Source organism: Portunus trituberculatus, chromosome 24 (genome assembly GCF_017591435.1).
Source record: "Portunus trituberculatus isolate SZX2019 chromosome 24, ASM1759143v1, whole genome shotgun sequence".
In the NCBI taxonomy this organism is placed as follows: Eukaryota; Metazoa; Arthropoda; class Malacostraca; order Decapoda; family Portunidae; genus Portunus; species Portunus trituberculatus.
Window position 1 is genome coordinate 124,644 of NC_059278.1, and position 17,500 is coordinate 142,143.

The 17,500-nt window shown below is 33.2% G+C and overlaps 1 protein-coding gene and 1 long non-coding RNA gene across 3 annotated transcripts in view; both read right to left on the reverse strand.

Moving 5' to 3' along the window:
- Positions 1–3,534: 3,534 nt before the first annotated feature.
- LOC123508047 lies at positions 3,535–6,371 on the reverse strand. Its single transcript, XR_006675851.1, has 4 exons — positions 6,217–6,371; positions 5,791–5,868; positions 4,839–4,922; positions 3,535–3,829 (listed from the first exon to the last, which is right to left on the reverse strand). It is a non-coding gene; the product is annotated as an uncharacterized LOC123508047 (long non-coding RNA).
- A 6,184-nt stretch (positions 6,372–12,555) lies between these two features.
- The window catches only part of LOC123508048, a 6,682-nt gene continuing 1,737 nt past the window's right edge, over positions 12,556–17,500 (reverse strand). The window contains exons 3-6 of one of the 2 annotated variants that reach the window (XM_045261443.1): positions 15,464–15,547; positions 14,394–14,489; positions 13,968–14,042; positions 12,556–13,120 (exon numbers count right to left, since the gene is read on the reverse strand). In XM_045261443.1, coding sequence (XP_045117378.1) covers positions 13,060–13,120; positions 13,968–14,042; positions 14,394–14,489; positions 15,464–15,547 — 316 coding nt within the window. In that variant the 3' untranslated portion in view covers positions 12,556–13,059. Of the gene's footprint in view, positions 13,121–13,967; positions 14,046–14,393; positions 14,490–15,463; positions 15,548–17,500 lie in introns of both variants that reach the window. The other variant, XM_045261442.1, reaches the window with a different exon arrangement.

Sequence of the window (17,500 nt, forward strand, 5' to 3'; positions counted from 1 at the left end):
TACACTCAAAAAATATTTATTGAAAATTGATAACAGATCAATATTTAGTATGTAGTTATTATTGAAAGACATTACTTCTGTTAGACACACTGGATCACTCCACTTAATGAATGCCTGGAGAGGATAAAGTAAATGGAAGACTTCAGGTTAGCAATGTTGTGCCGTGACTGCATTCTCATTTCCAGAGAGAGAGAGAGAGAGAGAGAGAGAGAGAGAGAGAGAGAGAGAGAGAGAGAGAGTAAAGTGGTAAGATGTGCAGCGTTGCAGTGGTGAGGTTGGTGAGGTTCAGCTTTACAAGTTAAAGAGGGGAAATGAGGTATCGCTTCAGTGTTGTATACTCCTTATACTGGTTTCTCTGAAGGAACTGCTTCTTGTAAGTGACGCAGAGTCTCATGCACTCAGACATCCGCGAATTCATAATGTTCTCCACTTCCATCTCTCATAACTAACGAATATCTTCCTCTGCCGGGGTTTGGCATTATTATTGCACAATATTCTCCGTTTATTGATTTTCTTGGTCATTTTGAGTAAGTGGCCGTCCTTCTCAAAAAACAAGCCGGAAGTGAGTGAGGCACCTGTGAGAGATTTGTAGATAAAATATCAGTGATTCAATAAAATGAAGGTTACGTTCTTAAAACCATTATGAACTTATCAGGGAGTCTGTTTTGAACCTCACAGTCTGATGGGGAGGATTAAGTCTCAGTCTGTATGATACATTACCGTCTTCCGTTCTGGAACGCATGTTTACCATGAGTTTTGGGTGTGATTTGACGATTTTATTTACATTAGGAAGGGTCTATGGATGTCAAAAGATTAATAGATAAAGTCTTCATTATCTTAATCTCCACATAAATTTCTGAAGCTGTATAAAATCACCAAAAAGTAAGAAGAATAGATACAAAAACGCGTCATGGTACTGAAGAGGTTAATGACAAGTAATGGGGGACAAGAGTAAGTGGATCAATTTCAGAAGGGAAGGAGGGTGGGTGGCTGTTAGAGGTTGTACAGTAACATGAGGAGCGCGGGAAGGAATTCGCGCGTATCTTTCTCTTCGTTACTTTTCCTTCTACTTGTTTCTATATTTTTCATATTCTTTATTTCATTCTATTCTTTCATCACAACGATATATATATATATATATATATATATATATATATATATATATATATATATATATATCGTTGTGATGAAAGAATAGAATGAAATAAAGAATATGAAAAAAAAAAAAAAAAAAAAATATATATATATATATATATATATATATATATATATATATATATATATATATATATATATATATATATATATCATGCTCTTAAGGATAATAGTTATATTAACGTTACTGGCCAAGGATGCTGTGTCCCAATAAGGATAATCCTAGCGTTTGATTAACGTTAATGCGTGGCCCATTAACGTTAATATACCATTAACGCTATGAGGCAGTTATCATGAATATAGTGATAAACGGTAGCAAGAGATGCAACATTTCGGCGGTGAAACAGAGGCTGAGGACAGTCAGTCAGAGGAGGGGAGTTGATGAGACGAAAGGCTTTTCATTCTACTGTATCTAATAAAACTGTGCGAGTGGACACTTCCCCCAACATGCGAAGAATACTCCATAAAAACACAGATAAGGCCTTTCTACAGAGTTAGTAGTTGGAGGGGCGAAAGAACTGGCGAAAACACCTCAGAACGCCTAACTTCATAGAAGCTGTTTTAGCATGAGATGAAATGTGAAGTTTCCAGTTTAGATTATGAGTAAAGGACAGACCAAAGATATATAGTGTAGAAGATGAGGACAGCTGATTGTCAATGAAGAAGAGAGGATAGTTGTCTGGAAGTTTGTGTCGAGTTGATAGATGGAGAAATTGAGTTTTGAGGCATTGAACACTACAAAGTTTTCTTTTTCTTAATCAGAAATCTTAGATCAGAAGTCAGGCGTCCTGTAGCGTCTCTGCATTACCTATTGACTTCCTGAAGGATTAGTAGTCTCTGAAAAAACGTGGAAATATGTTGGATGGTACCATCAGTGCAGGAGTGGATAGGGCAAGAAGTTTGGTTAAGAAGATCATTAATGAATGATTGAGAGTGAATGACAGTACAGAACCCTGAGGAACACCACTGTTAATAGATTTAGGAGAATAACTGTGGCCATCTACCACGGCTGCAATATAACGGTCGGAAAGGAAACTTGAGATAAGTTGCAGAGAGAAGGATAGAAACCGTAGGAGGGCAGTTTTGAAATCAAAGCTTTGTGCCAGACTCTATCAAAAGATTTTGATATGTCTAACACGACAGCAAAAGTTTCACCGAAAGCTCTTAAAAGAATGACCAAGACTCAGTAAAGAAAGTCAGAAGATCCCTAGCAGATTGGTCTTGGTGGCAACCAAACTGGCGATCAAATAAAAGATTGTGAAGTGACAGATGTTTGAGAATTTTGATATTGAGAATAGATTAAAAAGCTTTAGACAAACAAGAAATTAAAGCTATAGATGGGTAGTTTGAGGAATTAGAACAGTCACTTTTTTAAGAAGCTTAATGTAAGCAAACTTCCAGCATGAAGGAAAGATAGAAGTCGATTGGCATAGATTAAAAAGTTAGGCCAGGCAGGGTGCAAGCACGGAAGCAGTTTTTGAGAACGATAGGAGAGACCCCAACCTTCCGAGGGTTTAGGCCAGTGCGGACATGGAAAATATCATTACGAAGAAACTTAATTGAAGGCATGAAATAGTCTGAGGGAGCAGAAAAGGACGGACAAGCCCAAAATCATTAGCTAGAAAAGGTTTGAGAGAAGAGTTGAGCTTTAGAGACTGATAAGATGGCTGTGGTGCAATCATGGTGAAATAAACGAGGGAAAGATGAATTAAAGTTAATGGTGATGTTTTGGCCAGATGGCAGAAGTATCGAGTGAGTTGGAGTTTGAAAGAATTTAGCATTTTCTATTTATGAAGGAATGTTAAGTGTTTGGTAAGTTGAAGAACAGACTTAGCATGATTCTGGGCAGAAATATAAAGCGCATGAGATTCAGATGATGGAAATTTGAAGTACCTTTTGTGGGCAACCTCTCTATCATGTATAGCACGAGAACAGGGTGTGTTAAACCCAGGTTTAGAAGGTTTAGGATTAGCAAAACAATGAGGAATGTGCTCTTGCTTACCAGACCTTATTACTTCTGTTATGCGTTCAGCAAATCATAGGTTTTATTTATAGAGTTATATGGTTATTGATATTTTATTGCAACAAATTTTCATGAATCGTAAATTCATTACAACAGTGCAAAAATATTGTGCATAGTAATTGAAAGGTGATATATATATATATATATATATATATATATATATATATATATATATATATATATATATATATATATATATATATATATATATATATATATATATATATATATATATATATATATATATATATATATATATATATATATATATATATATATATATATATATATATATATATATATATATATATATATATATATATATATATATATATATATATATATATGTATGTATATTTATTTATTTATTTATTTATTTATATTGTGCATTGTAGTTCAAAATTGATAACAGTTTTTATTCTTCTTTTTGTTATTCCAATCAAAGACTGTCCGTCTAATGAACATAATGGTTATTAGAGGGTAGCAAAGAGTTTGCATTTTATAGATCACAATTGGTCTCTTGTGTCAGTGGAATTCAGGACTTGATGATCTGGTAAAGCGGAGAAGTGGACGAAGGTTGAGGAAGATTTTCTCCAGATCCTTTGGAGTTGTCAAAGTTGTTTTTGGGCTGCATTTTCTTCCTCAGTTCTCCTGCAGAGAGAGAGAGAGAGAGAGAGAGAGAGAGAGAGAGAGAGAGAGAGAGAGAGAGAGAGAGAGAGAGAGAGAGAGAGAGAGAGAGAGAGAGAGAGAGAGAGAGAGAGAGAGAGAGAGAGAGAGAGAGAGAGAGAGAGAAAATCATCACAATTACCATCATCATCCTCATCAATCATTATCATTATCATCATCATCATCATCATCATCATCATCATCATCATCATCATCATCATCATCATCATCATCATCAACAACAATTTTCATGCCACCATGATCACCATGATCAATATCATATGTAGCACGAAAACAGGCTGTGTTAAACAAATTTTTAGAAGGTTTAGGTTGAGAAAAAGAGTGATGAATATACGCCTCCATGCCAGACACCATCACCTCTGTTATGCGTTCAGCACACAGAGATGGTCTCTGACACGGAAACAGTTATCATTCCAGGGAAAATCAGCATGATACCTTCTCAGGTCCCCCAAAGTATATTATGTAGGTTTGTATTACTAAGAAAGTATTTTGTCATTTGTGTTAATATTTGTATTGTTTTGCTCCCACACAAAATTTAATAATAATATGTGGAGAGTAGAGCCAAGATAACGTTAAGGGAGAGACATTCTGTACTGCCGCCTCGAATAGGTCGAGTGGGTAATTCGACACCCCTTAAACCTAGACCTTTAAAAGCTTCTACTTACTGTCCATTCTTTTGGAAGGCAAACCCGGACGTGACGCGAGAAAGCAGACTAGAAAAGGCCGGCTGTCCTACGCTTTGCTTATCCTGTTCAAATCAAGAATCTTCCCTCCCTCCCACCCCATCCTGCCCACCTTCCTATTTCCACCTGTGTTCCCTAACCATATCATTCTTCCATCATCTCGCGTTCCCGTGTTCTCCAAAAGTTGCTTCACCATCGTGCGAAAGAGGTGTTGTGTTGTTTCCGGCAACTCGGAAAGAGGGAAGCATCGCTCGTGTGAACCTGGCTTTAGTAATGAAGGCTTTACTTACCGATCAAGATCTTGAAGACCACATCAAAGAATGTAAAATGAGCAAAAGAATTTACATGTTCTTTGACAAATTCCCGAGTCGATCCTGCAAGCGGTAAGGAATCATTAATACATGGCAAAGTTTATATAATGTACTACTACTACTACTACTACTACTACTACTACTACTACTACTACTACTACTACTACTACTACTACTACTACTACTACTACTACTACTGCTGCTGCTGCTGCTGCTGCTGCTACTACTGCTGCTGCTGCTGCTGCTACTGCTCCTGCTACTTCTACATCTGTTGCTGCTGCTTCTACTGCTGCTGCTGCTGCTGCTGCTGCTGCTGCTGCTGCTGCTGCTGCTGCTGCTGCTGCTGCTGCTGCTGCTGCTGCTGCTGCTGCTGCTGCTACTACTACTACTACTACTACTACTACTACTACTACTACTACTACTACTACTACTACTACTACTGCAGCTAGTACTTTTATCATCCCTATCACCATCACCACTACTACTACTATTTCTATTACCTTATAAAAAGGAAGGAGACTGCAAAAGGCCTGCTGGCCTTCCCTTGGCTGATTCTGTACTATCATGAAGGCCCATCCACCTTACAAACCTTTCTTCTACCACCTGTCTTCCCTCTTCATGTAATTGTTTAACCTTCTCTTGACACTCTCTGTGTGTTGTGTGATTGCTTAGACCACTCCATTCTTCCACTATTCTGTGAACCAGTTTCTTGCAATCTTTTACCAAAATCGTAACTTTTCTAAATTATCTCTTGTACTTAAAGAATATGTCAACTAAATGTTACTTGTGGATAACCTCTGCACTTTTATAACACCCTTTGTCCTAAGTCCTGATACCCTTTGGCTTTTTTCCTTACTGACAATTGATAAGTAGTATTATAAAGAACTCTTGAATGATTTTTATTACAGAATATAATGTTGACTTTACTTACACATAAACATCACGTGAGTTTTGCTTGGCTTTATAGTCGTTGCAGTTGCAAGCGCAGCATGCATCAAAGGGAATTCTTCTGAAAGATGAGAAGGAATATGAAAACAATACAACAAATTTAAAGCAGGCTGATTATGAAAGAATCTTGAATGACTTTTAACCCCTTCTATACTAAGACGCATTTTCACCTATATTTATGGGTTTGATTACATGATTTGATTTGCATTAGAAAGAGTCTATGGAAGCCCAAACTTTTGGGAAATGATAATTTCAGGTAGTCATTCTTCCGTCATCTAATGTTCCCGTGTTCTCGGAAAGTTGCTTGACTGCCGAGCGAAAGATGTGTTGTAATGTGTTTTCGGCAACTGGGAACGAGGGGAGGCATCTCTCGTGTGAAACTGGCTTTAGTAATGAAGACTTTACTTACCGATTGAAATTCTCAAGACCACGGGGTTTTTGTTTATTCGGGGCGACATCAGGACAATAGTTTTTACAAAGTTTAGTACAACCACCATCCTTGAACCTGTAACGGAAAGGAAGCATTGAAAAAGGCAAGACTATTTCTTCTACTACTACTACTACTACTACTACTACTACTACTACTACTACTACTACTACTACTACTACTACTACTACTACTACTACTACTACTACTACTACTACTACTACTACTACTACTACTACTACTACTACTACTACTACTACTACTACTACTACTACTACTACTACTACTACTACTACTACTACTACTACTACTACTATTACTACTACTACTACTAGTAATAATGATATAGCTAATACTACTATCACTCCCATCACCATCATAACTACGACTGCAAAAGGTCTACTGGTCTATCCTTGACTGGTTCTGTACTATCATGAAGGCCTATTCCCTTTGCCAACCTTACTACTACCACCTGTCCTCCTTATCAATGTAACTGTTTAACCTTCTCTTGACACTACCTTGTGTGTTGACGCTCATCACATGATTCCTAAGCTCGCCCCATTCATCCACCAATCTGTGAACCAGTTCCTTGCAATCTCTTAACAAAACATGAACTTCTCTATCTGATATCCTTTGCTTATAGTTTTGTCATGATTGTTTATGTTCATCATGAGAACTTCACATATATCACATTTGATCATTGATCTTACCCTTATCAAAACTTCCAACATGGCTAAAAAATTGGGTGTAAATATTAGATACCCTATAATCACTAATTTAATTTTATAATTATAAATTATAAGTATTTTTATAATTAATATTTAAAATTCGAAATTTGAAAGGAAAATGGATTAAATTATTTCTAGACATGTTCCGTTGAAGAAATTATTAATTTTGATTTCTTTTTTATATCCACGAAACACATGCAGTTACCATTTTTTCAGCGCTTACGATTCTATATAGTATATGATTTTTTTATTAATATATATATTATTAAGAATTATTATCTTATAAAAATTTTAGTTGTGAGTGTTGGTTTAACCTGAGTTGAAAATTGATGCCTATTTCTAATTACTAATAGGAAAATGAAGGTTCGTTTTAGGTCCCGTTGTAAATTATTCACGAATTCGACCCCTCGGGTCTATTAAGGCTGGAAGGTACTTTTCATAATGAACCCTTAATAGTCTAAAAATAAAATATCAAAATAAACACTAACTATCAACAATCCACTCAATACTATAGACAAAGAGAGAACTGAAAAAATGTAGTATAAAATTAATATTGTTACTTGGCCTGAACAACTTTTTTAATTTTTCGAATATTCTTTATATGATATTACATTCTATATAAATTCTGTTCTTTTTATATTTCATGAAATTTGTATTTATATATATTATTAAACTGAACTTTACTGTCTCACTTTTAATAATTCATTTTTAATTATATTTGAGATTCGTAGTTATTGAATGTGTGTGAAGAGTTTGATATCCTATAATGCGTGTGCAAAACTACGCAATTTGAAAATTAAATAAATTTTTTGTTTTATTAAGAGATTCCCGCATATTAACTTATTACTTAATGGTGTCGAAACCATTGCGATTCACTTTACGCAAGCAAAAGGAGCCATATTATCTTTATTGAATTATTAGTTTTTGGAAGATAAAAAATTCTGTCAAAAGGATTTAAGAAGACTAGTAGCTTTTGACCGCAAGAGCTGACCAACCACAGACATGGAAGAAGGAAGGAGGAAAAGGGGAGGGGAGGAAGGTTGAAGTAAAATGTAGTTTATACCCTTGAGTGCCTGACCCCTATTGATTTCATTTATCAACAAATTACAATATTATTTTTTCTCTTGACCTTTTTGTAGTAAACTGTTTCATGAAAATTGTGGTGTGAAATTATGTAAAAAAATCACTGAATTTTAGCTGGTTACTTTGACGAAAATGCTAGTTTCATCCAACTTAAAATTATAAGAAAATATAAGTAACGAATTTGATTAGAAAAGCAAGTGAATGTGCTATAATTTTCCATGTGACAGAGATAAAACCTCATGTGAACGTGAAGGAGGATTTAACTAGTTCATGTAGGAGAATTACCTGCCCCCTATTAGTGTGGATTTACTGTGCACGGACACATTAATACTAGTACCTTCTCGTATTAAAAAAATTCCATGGAACTATAATATTACCAAGTTTCTTTGTGATTGAATTAACTATTGACTTTCGGACGGATTAAAACAATACTGCCATTGTGATTTTTTAATAATAAAAAAAGTGTGGTGGGGTGTGTGGTGGTGGGGGGTTGGGGTGTTGTATTGTTGTGTGTTGTGTGATTTATTATAATTTTATATTTTATAAAATTAAATATTATTTTTTTTTATTTATTTTTAATATAATATTATTAATAAAATTTTTTTATATATATATTAAAATATTATAATATATTTAATTTATTAAATTTAAAAAAAGTGTGTTTTGTTGTGTTTGTTTTGCTTGGTGGTTTTGTATAAATTAATAATAATTAAATAATATTTTATATTAAAATAATATATTATTAAAATTATAAAAAAATATAATTATTAATAATTATTTTTTATATATTATATTACTTAATTAAATTAATATTATTATTTAAATATTAAAAATAATTAATAAATATAAATATAAAATATAATAAAAATTATAATTTATTTATTTAAAATTATAATTTAAATAAATATATATATATATATATATATATAATGTATATATATATATTATGTTGTGTTGTGTGGTGTGGTTTTGTGGTTTGGGTGTTGTTTGGTGTATAATATTATATATATATAATTATTAATATAAAAATATATATTAAATTATATATTATATATATAATTTAAATAATAAATTTAATTATTATATTATATATTGTGTTGTTTTTTTTCTCTTTTTCTTTTTTTTTTTTTTTATATATATATATATATATATATATATATATATATATATATATATATATATATATATATATATATATATATATATATATATATATATATATATATATATATATATATATATATATATATATATATATATATATATTATATTAAATTATTTTTATATTTTATTATAAATTATATTTATAATAATAATATAATTTTATATTTTTAATTAATATCATTTATTTTATTATTATTTAATTTAATAAAATTTTATAATATTAAATAAATATTTATTTATAATAAATTTTTTTTATAATTAATTATATTTTTATTTTATTACGGTAATGTATTGGCTGACCGGTGAAACAAAAACCTGAGGTTCAACTGGAGGATATGCAAGGCATTAAGCTTTATAACCCATATGCTGTCACACAAGATTATGAACACTGAAACATATATTAATTATATTAATAAATAAATTTATTATAATTAATATCGTGCTTAGGATGTATAACTTACGCCAGATGCTGTCCAATAGACCTACGTTTTAAGTTATCGTGATATTATATACTACGTATGACATATCATGATATATATAACGTACAAAATAAATTTTAAAATAAATATAAAATTATAAAAAATTTTGATTATTATTAATAAAATTATAATTAAATAAAATATATAAAAAAAATAATTTCTCAATTTGTTGGAAATGGCGAAAATCAAGCTAATAAGAAGGTTAGTTGATGGATGGGTTAGTTAATATTAGCACAATATTTATTAATGAACAGTGTTTCAATAAAAAGATATTTGATTTTGTCATTGTTGAAATGATTGGACTTGATAGTTTTTTTTCTTACGAAATTAGATGAGGAGCGTTGACACAAACTGAGGATGTAGTTGAAAGACTAAAAGTTTTACCCATGCAATGAAGCAAATTGTTAAGAAGACATAATACTGTTATTTATTTAATAAAATTATAAAATAATATTATTTATTTATATGGCCAGGAAAAACGACCAAGGATCTGTTTCATGTATCTACTGTAGGTAACGGGCTAACGTAAAACCAAATATAGGAGATCTAAGTGATAAACGTGAAAGGAACTTGGTGCAGAGGAGGAAGACAAGGAGGGAGTTTGAAACAAAGCTTTGTCCACTTATCAAAAATTGATGACACCAAATCAAACTCTAAAAAGAAAGCTTAAAGAGTAGAGTGGAGCTGGGAAACCTCAAAAATTTAGAAGTGTTTAGTTGAATGAGAATGATTAAAGTTTAGAAAAAAAACAAGATTAGTTAGAATAGACAGTACTTTTAAGAAGAGTAGCAATTCAGTGAAGGAAGATAGAATGATTGGCATAGATAAAAGTTTTTAATCAGAACATTTAGACGAAGAGACACTTCGGTTACCATGCCTGAAATATATTCGAAAAACTAATTGGGTGAATCAGGGGAGGAAGGAAGAAGAGAATCATTATAAGTTTGAGTGAGCTTAGAGACGAAGACGTCCACAACATCAACATATATTGGATAACAAGGACCAGGCCCACACCGACACACAGGACCGTCATCAGTATTAGTACATTCAGTACCATACATTATATACTAATTCTAATATGCATTAAATATAGGAATCCTCTACAGTGGCCATACATATCATGCTGTTTAACTATGAAATCTTTATAATAGGCTTCAAAAAAATCTAAATTAGTGCATATTTTTTTAAACTTTCAAACTAGTGCTATACAACTTGAAGTTAGAGTCTACCTAGACAAGAAAATTTTCTTATATCTAATGAGCCTGCTTCTAATGCAGATCGCCTACTTTCTCTAGGTGAGCTCACACTAGTGGATCAGAACATTAAAATCTAATACTTTATACATTCCTTCATGAATGTTTAATCAATCTTCTATACTAGGCTTAGCTGTATATCCGTGCTCTTTGAACTCTCAACATGATATCTCTATATGGCCTGTATGCAATACTTATGGCCTACATAGGAATTATATAAGCTAGCAATTCTATTATAATAAATTCTATATAAACAGGATTATTGCTATTTGTCTAACTTGCTGAATTATAGCCGTACTATTAAATTTTTCTTACTGTTAGCAAATTATTATAGTAAATTGTGTTACTAAATGATACTGACACTTATAACTCCATTGCACTGCATGATAGCTTGGCTGTGTATTCTGAATTGCTTTACTGTATAATGCTTTATATCATCAAACTTTAACTTGCTATAATTCTATATAATCTTAATGCACCGAAAGGGCCTAGTGATCCTTGGGTACCACACCACTCTCATCAGAATTCCATAAATACGTTCATCAAAACATTACTAATCAATAAACTACCCTATATGAGTCAATTTGTACACTAGCTCTATCTCCTTACAAGCCTTGCTAATTGATATATTCTATGTTTTCATATTAATCTTGTAAAATCTAGACGACAAATTTTAAGACAGATTTCAGGTATACGAAAATGAATTAGTATTATGTTTGGCAGATCAGAAGTTCTGATGGAGTGAAAGAATTTAGATTTTCTATTATGAGGAATAGGGGATTGACAGATTACTTCTGCGAATTAGCCTGAGTTCTGAGGAAGAAGACTTGATTATCATGAAGCAGAAAGTGTGTAACCCGGTTTAGAAGTTAGGAAGAAAACAATGAAATTGCTTTAAATTATATTCTTTATCTCAGATCATAGTTTATATAGAGTATATTTTTGTTTTTATTGAACATTTCTGAACGTAATTCATTCAACAGTGCAATATGTGCTAGTATGAATGTATATATATATATATATATATATATATATATATATATATATATATATATATATATATATATATATATATATATATATATATATATATATTATTTATTTATTATTATGCATTTATTAAAATTGATAAATTTATTTCTTTGTATTAATCAAAACTTCCGTAAGAACTAATGTATAGAGTGCAGAGTTGCTTAGACACATTGTCCTGTGCATGATTAGATTTGTTTACGAAATGACAAGTTGAGGAGATTTTTCCAATCCTGGAGTTGTCATGTTGCTGCATTCTTCTCAGTCTCTAAAAAAAGAAAGAAAAAAGTAGAAAGAAGAAAGAGAGAAGAGAGAAAGAGAAAAATCATCAATTACATCAATAAAAATTTCTCACATCATATCATCACTATACTCATACTCTTCACATCTCAACACATTCGCCACATATACATGATCTTCTATGAGGAAACAGGTGTTAAACATTTAGAAGGTTTAGTTGGAAAAGTATAATACCCTCATCCGACAATATCTTATTTGTTATCATTCCAGGGAAAATCAGCATGATACCTTCTCAGGTCCCCCAAAGTATATTATGTAGGTTTGTATTACTAAGAAAGTATTTTGTCATTTGTGTTAATATTTGTATTGTTTTGCTCCCACACAAAATTTAATAATAATATGTGGAGAGTAGAGCCAAGATAACGTTAAGGGAGAGACATTCTGTACTGCCGCCTCGAATAGGTCGAGTGGGTAATTCGACACCCCTTAAACCTAGACCTTTAAAAGCTTCTACTTACTGTCCATTCTTTTGGAAGGCAAACCCGGACGTGACGCGAGAAAGCAGACTAGAAAAGGCCGGCTGTCCTACGCTTTGCTTATCCTGTTCAAATCAAGAATCTTCCCTCCCTCCCACCCCATCCTGCCCACCTTCCTATTTCCACCTGTGTTCCCTAACCATATCATTCTTCCATCATCTCGCGTTCCCGTGTTCTCCAAAAGTTGCTTCACCATCGTGCGAAAGAGGTGTTGTGTTGTTTCCGGCAACTCGGAAAGAGGGAAGCATCGCTCGTGTGAACCTGGCTTTAGTAATGAAGGCTTTACTTACCGATCAAGATCTTGAAGACCACATCAAAGAATGTAAAATGAGCAAAAGAATTTACATGTTCTTTGACAAATTCCCGAGTCGATCCTGCAAGCGGAAAGGAATCATTAAAACATGGCAAAGTTTATATAATGTACTACTACTACTACTACTACTACTACTACTACTACTACTACTACTACTACTACTACTACTACTACTACTACTACTACTACTACTACTACTGCTAGTGGTGGTGCTGCTGCTGCTACTGCTACTACTGCTGCTGCTGCTGCTGCTACTGCTCCTGCTACTTCTACATCTGTTGCTGCTGCTTCTACTGCTGCTGCTGCTGCTACTGTTGTTGCTGCTGCTGCTGCTGCTGCTGCTGCTGCTGCTAATGCTGCTGCTAATGCTGCTACTACTACTACTACTACTACTACTACTACTACTACTACTACTACTATAGCTAGTACTTTTATCATCCCTATCACCATCACCGTTACTACTACTATTTCTATTACCTTATAAAAAGGAAGCAGACTGCAAAAGGCCTGCTGGCCTTCCCTTGGCTGATTCTGTACTATCATGAAGGCCCATCCACCTTACAAACCTTTCTTCTACCACCTGTCTTCCCTCTTCATGTAATTGTTTAACCTTCTCTTGACACTCTCTGTGTGTTGTATGATTGCTTAGACCACTCCATTCTTCCACCATTCTGTGAACCAGTTTCTTGCAATCTTTTACCAAAATCGTAACTTTTCTAAATTATCTCTTGTACTTAAAGAATATGTCAACTAAATGTTACTTGTGGATAACCTCTGCACTTTTATAACACCCTTTGTCCTAAGTCCTGATACCCTTTGGCTTTTTTCCTTACTGACAATTGATAAGTAGTATTATAAAGAACTCTTGAATGATTTTTATTACAGAATATAATGTTGACTTTACTTACACATAAACATCACGTGAGTTTTGCTTGGCTTTATAGTCGTTGCAGTTGCAAGCGCAGCATGCATCAAAGGGAATTCTTCTGAAAGATGAGAAGGAATATGAAAACAATACAACAAATTTAAAGCAGGCTGATTATGAAAGAATCTTGAATGACTTTTAACCCCTTCTATACTAAGACGCATTTTCACCTATATTTATGGGTTTGATTACATGATTTGATTTGCATTAGAAAGAGTCTATGGAAGCCCAAACTTTTGGGAAATGATAATTTCAGGTAGTCATTCTTCCGTCATCTAATGTTCCCGTGTTCTCGGAAAGTTGCTTGACTGCCGAGCGAAAGATGTGTTGTAATGTGTTTTCGGCAACTGGGAACGAGGGGAGGCATCTCTCGTGTGAAACTGGCTTTAGTAATGAAGACTTTACTTACCGATTGAAATTCTCAAGACCACGGGGTTTTTGTTTATTCGGGGCGACATCAGGACAATAGTTTTTACAAAGTTTAGTACAACCACCATCCTTGAACCTGTAACGGAAAGGAAGCATTGAAATAAGGCAAGACTATTTTTCTACTACTACTACTACTACTACTACTACTACTACTACTACTACTACTACTACTACTACTACTACTACTACTACTACTACTACTACTACTACTACTACTACTACTACTACTACTACTACTACTACTACTACTACTACTACTACTACTACTACTACTACTACTACTACTACTACTACTACTACTACTACTACTACTAGTAATAATGATATAGCTAATACTACTATCACTCCCATCACCATCATAACTACGACTGCAAAAGGTCTACTGGTCTATCCTTGACTGGTTCTGTACTATCATGAAGGCCTATTCCCTTTGCCAACCTTACTACTACCACCTGTCCTCCTTATCAATGTAACTGTTTAACCTTCTCTTGACACTACCTTGTGTGTTGACGCTCATCACATGATTCCTAAGCTCGCCCCATTCATCCACCAATCTGTGAACCAGTTCCTTGCAATCTCTTAACAAAACATGAACTTCTCTATCTGATATCCTTTGCTTATAGTTTTGTCATGATTGTTTATGTTCATCATGAGAACTTCACATATATCACATTTGATCATTGATCTTACCCTTATCAAAACTTCCAACATGGCCCACGTACCCCTCTTCTCTCCAGTGCTTGCAGGTTTGGTCGTTTTATCCTCTCTTTATAGGGTGATCCTTTCAGTCCCTGAACCATCTTATTCACCTTTCGCAGCACTACATGTAAGGAATCTTGTATGTCTTCCTTTTAATACTTTATCCAAAATCTCACTGCATAATACAGATGGGATCTAAGTAGAACTAAATGTTACTTGCGGATAACCTGTGCTCTTTTGTCGTAAGTCCTAATACACTTCGGCTACCTTCCTCACTGACGTTTGATAAGTGGTATCGTAAAGAATACTTGAGTGATTTCTATTGTAATATGTGATGTAGACTTCACTTACGGATTTTTGGGATCAAAGTTAGGTGGGTCTCCCTTAAACGTTTCACAATCACAGTAACAGCATAATAAAAAGTCGCCGCTTTCTCTGCAAGGTGAGGAGAAATATTAGAATACAACAAATAAAAAGCTGTAAAGGAAACACAATAAATGAGATAGTATCCTGTAAATTGACAAATTATACATATAGTTGAAATGAGATGTTGGCTTGGCGGGGAAGGATACATAGGAGAGCAAATTAATTTGTTGCGCACATAGACGTAACATCCAGCTTTGGAACAAAATTGAGGATAGGGAAAGTAGGAGGGAGCATAGAAGATGTTACCCTCAGTTGATTCAGACACCTGTGTTTCGGTGAGAGAGAGAGAGAGAGAGAGAGAGAGAGAGAGAGAGAGAGAGAGAGAGAGAGAGAGAGAGAGAGAGAGAGAGAGAAAAAAAAATATGTATATATATATATATATATATATATATATATATATATATATATATATATATATTTTTTTTCCTCTTCTCACCGAAACACATGCAGGTGTCTGAGGAAATTTCGTTCCAAAGCTGGATGTTACGTCTATATATATATATATATATATATATATATATATATATATATATATATATATATATATATATATATATATATATATATATATATATATATATATATATATATATATATATATATATATATATATATATATATATATATATATATATATATATATATATATAACAAAATTGAGGATAGGGAAAGTAGGAGGGAGCATAGAAGATGCTACTCTGAGTTGCCTCAGACACCTGTGTTCCGGTGAGAGAAAAAATAAATTTTTGTTTCTTTTTCTTTTTCTCACCGAAACACATGCAGGTGTCTGAGGCAATTTTGTTCCAAAGCTGGACGTTACGTCTATATATGTATATGTATATATATATATATATATATATATATATATATATATATATATATATATATATATATATATGTATGTATATATATAGTGTAAGAGAGTTTGTGTTCTACTGAGTGAAAATTAATCTATGCCCGTAAATGTTTAGAAGTTAATGAAGGAAAAGTTGTGGGGGTGTCAAGATATTTAGGATCACCCCTTGAGTAAAATTCCGACCTGGGGACATTTTGGGTACCCCCTCCATTCGGGAACTAATTTATAAAGGATGTTGAGTGAAGGGTACGTGTTGTTTCATAAAGCATTCTTGAATGAGTTCTAGAAATTCGTCGAAATGTTTTTTTATCAAATTATCACAATCTTTATTTTTGTAATTTATATTCCCTCATTATTGACATATTAGCATCGTTGTCTACATCTGGCTATCTGTATCTAACACCTTTGAATAACTTGTTACTTATAAAATTAATCCATATCAGATCTACATGCAGTGCCTGAAAACTTAATTCCTTTATAATTTTTTTCGATGCAGTCTTCTACCAGATAATTATCCTATAATAAGTGATACTGAATTCTTCTCTTCTACTCTGAACATCATCGGTGCATTATTTATTTGTATTTTAAACTGGAGACTTCTCATCTCATCTTTAACTAAAACAGTTTCTGTGAAGTTTTGATGTTCTGAGTCGTCTCCGCCAGTTATTGTAACCTTGGCTGCTGGCTGTAGAGGAGCCTTTGGAGTACGCCTCTAATTTGCCTCTTCAATTTCTATCGCTAATTTAGAAAAAAAATAGAATAAAAGGTTTTTCGTTTTATTAACGGTTCTCCAGCTGGCTTTGTATAACTTATTCAACTTAAGGTTCCAGAACACCAGCTCGGCAGTTTCTCACCTTAGCAGCCATGAACTCAAGAAGGAAACCATATTATCCATAATTGTCATAACACCATATTTAGTGCATATACAGAAGATAAAAAAAAAAAATCATCAAAAGAATAGTAAGACACGTCAAGCCTACTGACCCAGACGCAGATCTCGAACTCACAATCTTCTATTTGGAGAGAGAGAGAGAGAGAGAGAGAGAGAGAGAGAGAGAGAGAGAGAGAGAGAGAGAGAGAGAGTAGTGGAATGTAATTATATATGT